At 36.6% G+C, this 8085-nt stretch overlaps 1 protein-coding gene across 4 annotated transcripts in view; it reads left to right on the forward strand.

The window, feature by feature from the left end:
• Positions 1-8085, forward strand: part of LOC107740435 (coronin-2B-like) — a 41406-nt gene that overhangs the window by 25499 nt on the left and 7822 nt on the right. For all 4 annotated transcript variants that reach the window (XM_016552874.1, XM_016552873.1, XM_016552875.1 and 1 more), the window contains exons 3-4: positions 6433-6549; positions 7634-7783. In XM_016552874.1, coding sequence (XP_016408360.1) covers positions 6433-6549; positions 7634-7783 — 267 coding nt within the window. The remainder of the gene's footprint in view (positions 1-6432; positions 6550-7633; positions 7784-8085) is intronic.

Genomic DNA, 8085 nt, shown 5'->3' on the forward strand with positions numbered 1-8085 from the left:
TGTAACGGCCACCTAATTTGTTATGTACCTTTAAGGCACCTCCTGTGATGTCATGCGTTGTCTAGGTGGGTGTGCCTGGGTAACGTTTGTGCTGGTGATATAGCGGACGTTTCTATATACTCTGCTCCAGAAAGCATCCTGATTCTTTTATTATTTTTATTTGTAATTCGGCCAAAGTGTGTCTTATCATTTTCTCCCCCACTCTCCTCCATGTATGCGGAGAGTGCGAGGATCATTTGAAGCTACGTATAAAGACGTATGGGATCACCAACTCTCTCGTCTATGAGCATTATTTTCCTTCTTTTATTCCTGACATCTGGGCAAATCCTAAAACACTCTGGTCGACGTTACAACACGTGCGCACACACACACACCGAGGATCATTTGAAGCTACGTATAAAGACGTATGGGATCACCAACTCTCTCGTCTATGAGTATTCTTTTCCTTCTTTTATTCCTGACATCTGGGCAAATTCTAAAACACTCTGGTCGACGTTACAACCGATGAGCTTTGTAAAAATCGACGCGTTTCAGAAAGGCGGGGCATAGAGGAGAAACAATAATGTACAGTATGTGGAAAATAATGTGGTTTTTTTACCTTAAACCGCATAAACACATTTCATTACACCAAATACACAAAATAATGTTCTTTTTAGCAACATCATATGACCCCTTTAATTGGAAGACCAAACACACAAGCATTTCTATTAATTTGACTACAAATATGCATAAAACCTGTATAAAACAAAGCAATACGGAGGAGTGCTAATGGATGCTTTGCACAAATTCACATTTACATTAATTGGTAGAGAGAACATGAGCAGTGGTTACTGAACAGTGGAAAAACATAGATGAGTCATCCCTCACCCTGTTCTTATAAATGCACATGTGGTGCACACAAACCCACAGGCCTCTGTCTCTCACACTCTTTTTCTGTTGAACACTAGTTGGCTCTGGTTTAGAGTAATATGCATTTTCTTTGCAAGGTTTAGATTCCCTTTGCACCAATACACAGTCATTTCATGATCACCCACAATGAAAAGTTCTCTTTCAACACGATTACATCCAGAGAGCACAATAAAGTCAAATTAATGAGCAAAATGTTGTGTTATTACTATTGCCCTGTTGACAATTGTATAGTTGATAATTGTGAGAAACACAAACGTTTGTTTTTGCATCTTTTAAGAGCAAGTTGCTGTCTCCATCACCCTCTGAGTCTAAACCATGAAGTCCCTCACCCAGTGGCTCTAAATTGAATCTTTCTGTTACCCTTTTTATAGGCCGAGCAAAAACCTGACTAGTGAGCAGAGAGCAGATACTTTTCCTTTGATCTCTGGCTTTAATGCTGTAAAATGGACAAGCACTGGAAGCTGTAAACACCTGGTCACTGACACTGATATAACAGTAGTGTGAACTAATCGATGTGGACATCAATGTGCTCTGGCTGGAACAGCTTTATATGTCAGCTTCATAAGGAAAGATAGAAGACCGGGGTTCTGCAGGTTAAAGTGATAGTTTGAATATTCTGTCATGATTTACTCACCCTCACACCCTCGTGTTGTTTCAAACCTCTACGACTTTCTTTCTTCTGCAAAAAAAAAAAAAAAAAAAAGATATTTTGAAGAATGTTGGTAACCAAACAGTCACCATTGACTTATATTGTATGGCAAAAAATAAAAATAAAATAAAAACAATGAGACATTTCTCAAAATGTCTTCTTTTTATGTTCCACAGAAAAAATAAATTCATGATAACAATCTTTCAGTGAGCTATCCCTTTTTGTAACAATGTTACTGACTCCTAAAGATGCAAAATGCAAAGTTAGTGAATTTAAATGTGACTCCAAATTCCACCTCCACAGCAATTGGCCAGACTGCACGAAAAGCACAGACAGAAAAAAAAGACTCACACACCGTTTATCATTGACATGACAATAAGATTTTGGCGCACAGCCTCTGATGTCCCATTCTTTTCTTCAGTCATCTCCGCTCTTTATTCTGTCTATTCTTCTGTCCCTCCTCTTGAGCGCATCCGGTCATGCTACACTGCCCATTGGGCCTGCAGACCCTCGGTCATGGTCTCAGCCAACTTGGATAAACTATCAATAGCACTTTTGTGATGAACATTCAGAGTCGCCCAGTTAATGTGTGATGAAGAAGGCCAGCTTTGTGCCCTTAATGTGCTCATTCCACAGTGTTTGTGACTCCAACTGGGCTCCCAGGCCTTGGAAAAGAGCTCAGTCGCTCTGACTTCTGCATATGTGTTTCTTTGGACACCACGTGGGGCTGTTTTTTCCCAGCTTCTTCATCCTCCTTCTCGCTTGTGTCTCTGTCTTTCTCTGTCAAGCACTGACAGCTCCCTGTGAAGTTTGCATACTTACTGTAATACTGAGAAATTCTCGGTCACATCACTGAAATCTGCCATAGAGATCATAGAAATCACTGTGAAGCTATTTAAAAACTGACAATAGTTCAGCCTTAGTTGCATTATATACTGTAACCAATATATAAACTTTTTTAGCTTTTTATAGCCAATTTTTGTAGTTAAATATGTGAAGTTTGGCAGTTTAATGCAATTTTGTGTTTGCTGTAATGTGTGTATGTAGCTTATTAAATCTCTCTAATGTGTTTATTCAATCCAAGACATTAGTCTATATTACAGGGACAACTGTCTGATTAAGAATAAGCAATTCTCATAGTAAAATCCAGACACATGGGAGCAATATAGTGGCAGAACATTGGCTTTTCAAATGGAATTCCTCATATGACAAAGGAGCTTCAGTTGTGGAATGGAAACTGCATTCAGAAACCATGATGAGATGGCCCAGGGAAAGAACATGAATAGAAGACTGTGGTATTCGCAATGATGTCATTATTAACTGTTTAACCATTTGGAAATGAAACCGTTCCTTTCCTTGACCTGCTCAGCGGCTGTTGACAGAAACGTCTGTGAATGATAATGTGTGAGGTGGTGCTGTAATGGTTTGGGATGATATCAGAATTCTTAAAATAATGCAGGCTCAAGCAGTCAGGCGTACAGTTACACACATACGCACGCATATATAAAAGGGAGTTGGGCCATCTGGCAACACTGATAGGAAACTGCCAACCAGTTCAGACTACTTTAACATGCCCAAAAGTGCTTTTTACTAGACCCACACCCATTTTATAATGCCCCAGTTAGCATACAGTAAGCTCAGAAAACTGAAATGCCCTTTGTTTAGAATTCTGTTCCAAAACCATGGAAAATGTTGGGCTTAGAAGAATGCAGGATCATTTTGAACAGGATTTAGAAGAGCCAGCCATGTTCTGATGATGTGGTAGTGTAAAACTCCACATTCCTGCTGTCTCTGAATATCTACAACAAAATAATAAGTATTTGTTAGGCTCTGCCAATCATCAGTTTGTAGCAAATAATTTATTAAGAGGTGGTTCACCCAAAAATGAAAATTCTGTAATTAATTACTCACCCACATGTCGTTCCAAACCCGTAAGACCTTTGTTCATCTTCAGAACACAAATTAAGATATTTTTGAGGAAATCTGAGAGCTTTCTGACCCTGCATAGACAGCAATGCAACTGACACATTCAAGGACCAGAAAAGTAGTAAGGACATCGTTAAAATAGTCCATGTGACATGGTTCAACCGTAATTGTATGAAGCAACGAGAATACTCTTTGTGTACAAAGAAAACAAAAATAACTTTATGCAACAATTTCTTCTCTTCCTTGTCAGTCTTCGCCATGCGTTCACGAAAGTACCACGACACATGCATGTGCATTCCTCCACTTGCAAACAAGGCGTTCTACGTCAGAACGCCGGCTCCTGCGTCTGCAGCACCACACGCATGCGTGAATGTGAAAAGACTGGAAGAGAAGAACTTGAATAAAGTTGTTATTTTTGTTTTCTTTGCACGCAAAAAGTATTCTCGTAGCTTCATACCATTAAGGTTGAACCACTGATGTCACATGGACTATTTTAAAGATGTCCTTATTAAATTTCTGGGCCTTGAATTAACTAAATTTCTTGGGCCTGAATTGTGTTGCTGTTTATGCAGGGTCAGAAAGCTCTCAGATTTCATCAAAAATATCTTAATTTGTGTTCCGAAGATGAACAGTCTTACAGGCTTGGAACGACATAGGGGTGAGTAATTAATGAATAATAATTAAAGAATTTTTCATTTTTGGGTGAACTATCGTTTTAATTAGCAAAAAATTACCATTTTGCAATATGCTATCATTTTGCATATGCAGAATGTGCATGCAAACTATCTTATGTTTCACTGTGATAAAAATTTAATAAAGTAAATCTTTTTTTTATACTGTTACACGAGAGGAAACAATATTTGCAGCATTTAACATTTAGAAAAAATGTTGTTTCTGCCTCTTAAGCTCTAGTACAGGTCCAGTGAGTTATCACTCATTCGCTATTGTGTTTAGCAGTTATTTAGAAAGTAAAATGATAACCTCTAGCCCCAAAATGTGCATTCAGAAATGTGTTTAGTGTGAGGACTCATAAACATAATAGCATCATAATCGAACCTGAACTTCTATAACCTGTATACAATAGACACTGATATAGCATACTCTATGGACTGTCCCATAATAATGTTATATTGACTTAATATATAGATGTAGATATTCATGTGGCATTAATTGAAGTGTGGCTCAGCAGTGGCTAAGCCATAGAACGTCTCTACTAAGGAAGTTAAATTTGTCCTCTAAGAAAACACCGTATTTTTTACAAGAATGTGCTATCAGAGTCATGGCAGTCTAGACTCTAGACTGTAGGCACATCCACTGACATCATAATTAGTGTAATCACATGGCTGTTCCTCACGCATCATTGTGCTGCTCACAATAGAGGGTGTGTCTAAATATATTATCTCCTTTTGTCTCTGACTGTAAGATCTCAGACAGCGACTACTCAGCCTGATCTGCAGCCAGCACATCTGTGTCAACAACCATCCGCTGCCAACACACTCCTACACACAAATCCGTAACTATTTTGCACAAAGAATAACAATAAACAAGAATACAAAATGAAGTGATTAGAGAGAGGAAACTGAGAAACAAAGAGAAAGCTAGGCGTAAAAAGCAAAAGCACCTCCTTTCAACACTTTGTCCTGTGCATATATGAAAATGTCCCTCAGAGAAAATCATAATCACGGTTGTACATTAGTTGTCATGATGTTTTACCAAAATATTGGCAAATGCAATTAAAAGATCATTAAAACTGTCATATTATACCTTTAGTTTAGTTATTATTTAGCAACTAATAATGTTAATAGTTTTAGTAAAGTCATACTTTAAAGTCTCTTTATTTTTTTTATTTTTTATTTTTATATTTTATTTTTATTTCATTTACTTATTCATTTATTAATATTATTATTGCTTTATTACATTTTTTTTATTATTATTTATTTAATTTTTGCGTTGCTTTTAACAATGCCGTTTGTACAAGATGTTTTGGTTCTAATAGGTTCTAATAATAAATTTGCTTTTTGATTTGAATTGTTTATACCAATAAGCACAGGATCAGTCTAACAGTTATATATAGTCTTGAAAACACCTTGACAAACCCAGCAATCCTTACATATATGCAAATATTTGAACCAGTGTAACTGAGTGCTTTGGCCACAGAAGTAAAAGCTTTGACATTTTATAATTGGTCATATTTTCTGTGTTCTTTTTTGAGTTTTGATCTCCTGTGGGAAATCAAGGACAAATTCTATTAAATGAACACCCCTCGAGCAATTGCAGTGCTAATGTAATGCAATAATCTAACAGAGCAAATCACAGACATGATTTCCATCATGCTAATCTAGGAGAAGAGCACAGACATGGGAACAAAGAAAATGTGACAGCCAGGAGTTCATTGCTATAATGTATGCCTCCAACAAGCAACATACTATTCAATATCAAGCTGCTTTTGGTTTTTCATCTCTCTTGACTAAGATTGAACTTCTCTGATATTAGAGCGCCAACAGTACTATCTCTCTGCATTGTGCTGAAGGCCTGACCTATAGATGAAGAGTCTTTCATAAGCAGCCCACTCAGGGTGCACTCATGCATGACCTGAACTACAAATCCCACAGGACCTCAGAAGGAGGTCAATGGACTAAAGTGACATCAAACATTCATGACATCATGACTAATGTTCCGTCTACTACTCACTGTATGACTGTAGTTATGTAGCGCCACACAGTGGATGTTTGTGTGTATTACAGTGGAGCTGTATTTGTGCAGGTGTGATATTGGTAAATTGTATGAACATATATAAGACAGCTCATAAAAATGTGAATGTTTTCAACTATCCATATATATATATATATTAATCTTCTTATGTTTGTCCATACATTCTTTTGTTTGTATTCTTAGTTATATTTGGGGGGGAAAACATCAGATCAGTAACCTGTACTTCCCTCCTGCAGTTTGGCCGTATCGACCCTCACTATCCAAAGGTCTGCGGTCACCAAGGCAAAGTGCTGGACATCAAATGGAATCCTTTCCATGACAACATAATCGCTTCTTGTTCAGAGGACTCTTCTGTGAGTAAACTTAAAGTGCAAAATCACCACAATATACTCAAATTAGTCAGCGTCATTTAAATAAACAGTGGAAATCTTTATGTGCAATGATAACCTGTTTCAACTGTTTTTGTTGTCAGAAATGGAAAACCGGCATTTACTTTTACATTTACAGCATTTACATGTCACAAATATCACTTAAATAGAACCTTTATTTATTTATTAAACCTAAACCAGTACACCACAGGGATTTACATGTATAAGAAGCGGCATAAACATTTAAATGTCATTTTCATGTGTGTACTTTTGTTTGACATAAATCATATTAAATAACTAACATATTAAATAAAATAACATAAAAAATGAAATGAATAAAGAAAAAATTGACATTAATTTAAACACACACACTCAAAATGATGCCCAAAATGTCTTGCTCAAAATCACAATAGGGATAGAGCAGGTGAAAACATGATGATGATTAGATGGCTCTCAGGAATACTTGATCGCTGTTATGCTTCAGTATGTTATATGTGACCACAAAACCAGTCATAAGGGTCAATTTTGCGAAACTGAGACTTATACATCATATGAAAGCTGAATAAATAAGCTTTCCATTGATGTATGGTTTGTTAGGATAGGACAATATTTGGTCAAGATACAACTATTTGAAAATCTGGAGACTGAGGGTGCAAAAAAATCAAAATATTGAGAAAATCGCCTTTAAAGTTGTCCAAATGAAGTCCTTAGCAATGCATATTACTAGTCAAAAATTAAGTTTTGATATATTTACAGTATAGGAAATTTACAAAATATATTCATGGAACTAGATCTTTACTTAATATCCTAATGATTTTTGCCATAAAAGAAAAATCGATAATTTTGACCCATACAATGTATTGTTGGCTATTGCTACAAATATACCGTGCTACTTATGACTGGTTTTGTGATCCAGGGTCACATATATTGTATTTGTCATTTGAGAGAAATTGAACCATTTATGAAGTTATAGAGTAATAACCTGTCGTCAGAGTTTAAAACTGACTTCATATTTTAATGATGCTATTGATTCAAAAGTGATATTTGTGTGTGTATGTGAACGTGCCAGGTGCGAATATGGGAGGTTCCTGATAGTGGACTGAGAAGGAATTTGACAGAGTCTGTATTAGAACTGTATGGCCACAGCAGGCGTGTGGGGCTCATAGAGTGGCACCCAACCACTAGTGGGATTCTCTTCAGTGCTGGCTATGACTACAAGGTAATGAAATCTTTTGTAACAGAATCTGTTATTTTTAAGTTTAGTAATATGAGCTATTCAATTAAAGGGGTCATATGATGGTTTTTTAAAGATTATTATTTTGTGTATTTGGTGTAACAGAATATGTTGACATGCTTTAATGTTCAAAAATCACATTATTTTTAAAATACTGTACATTATTGTAGGTCCTCTATGCCCCACCTCTCTCAAACGCTTCGTTTTCTACAAAGTCCCTCCTTCCGACAAGCGCAGTCTGCTCTGATTGGCCAGCTGACCCAGTGCATTGTGATTGGCCGAACACC

This window comes from Sinocyclocheilus rhinocerous, unplaced genomic scaffold (assembly GCF_001515625.1).
Source record: "Sinocyclocheilus rhinocerous isolate Xijiao unplaced genomic scaffold, SAMN03320098_v1.1 scaffold225, whole genome shotgun sequence".
Lineage (NCBI taxonomy): Eukaryota > Metazoa > Chordata > Actinopteri > Cypriniformes > Cyprinidae > Sinocyclocheilus > Sinocyclocheilus rhinocerous.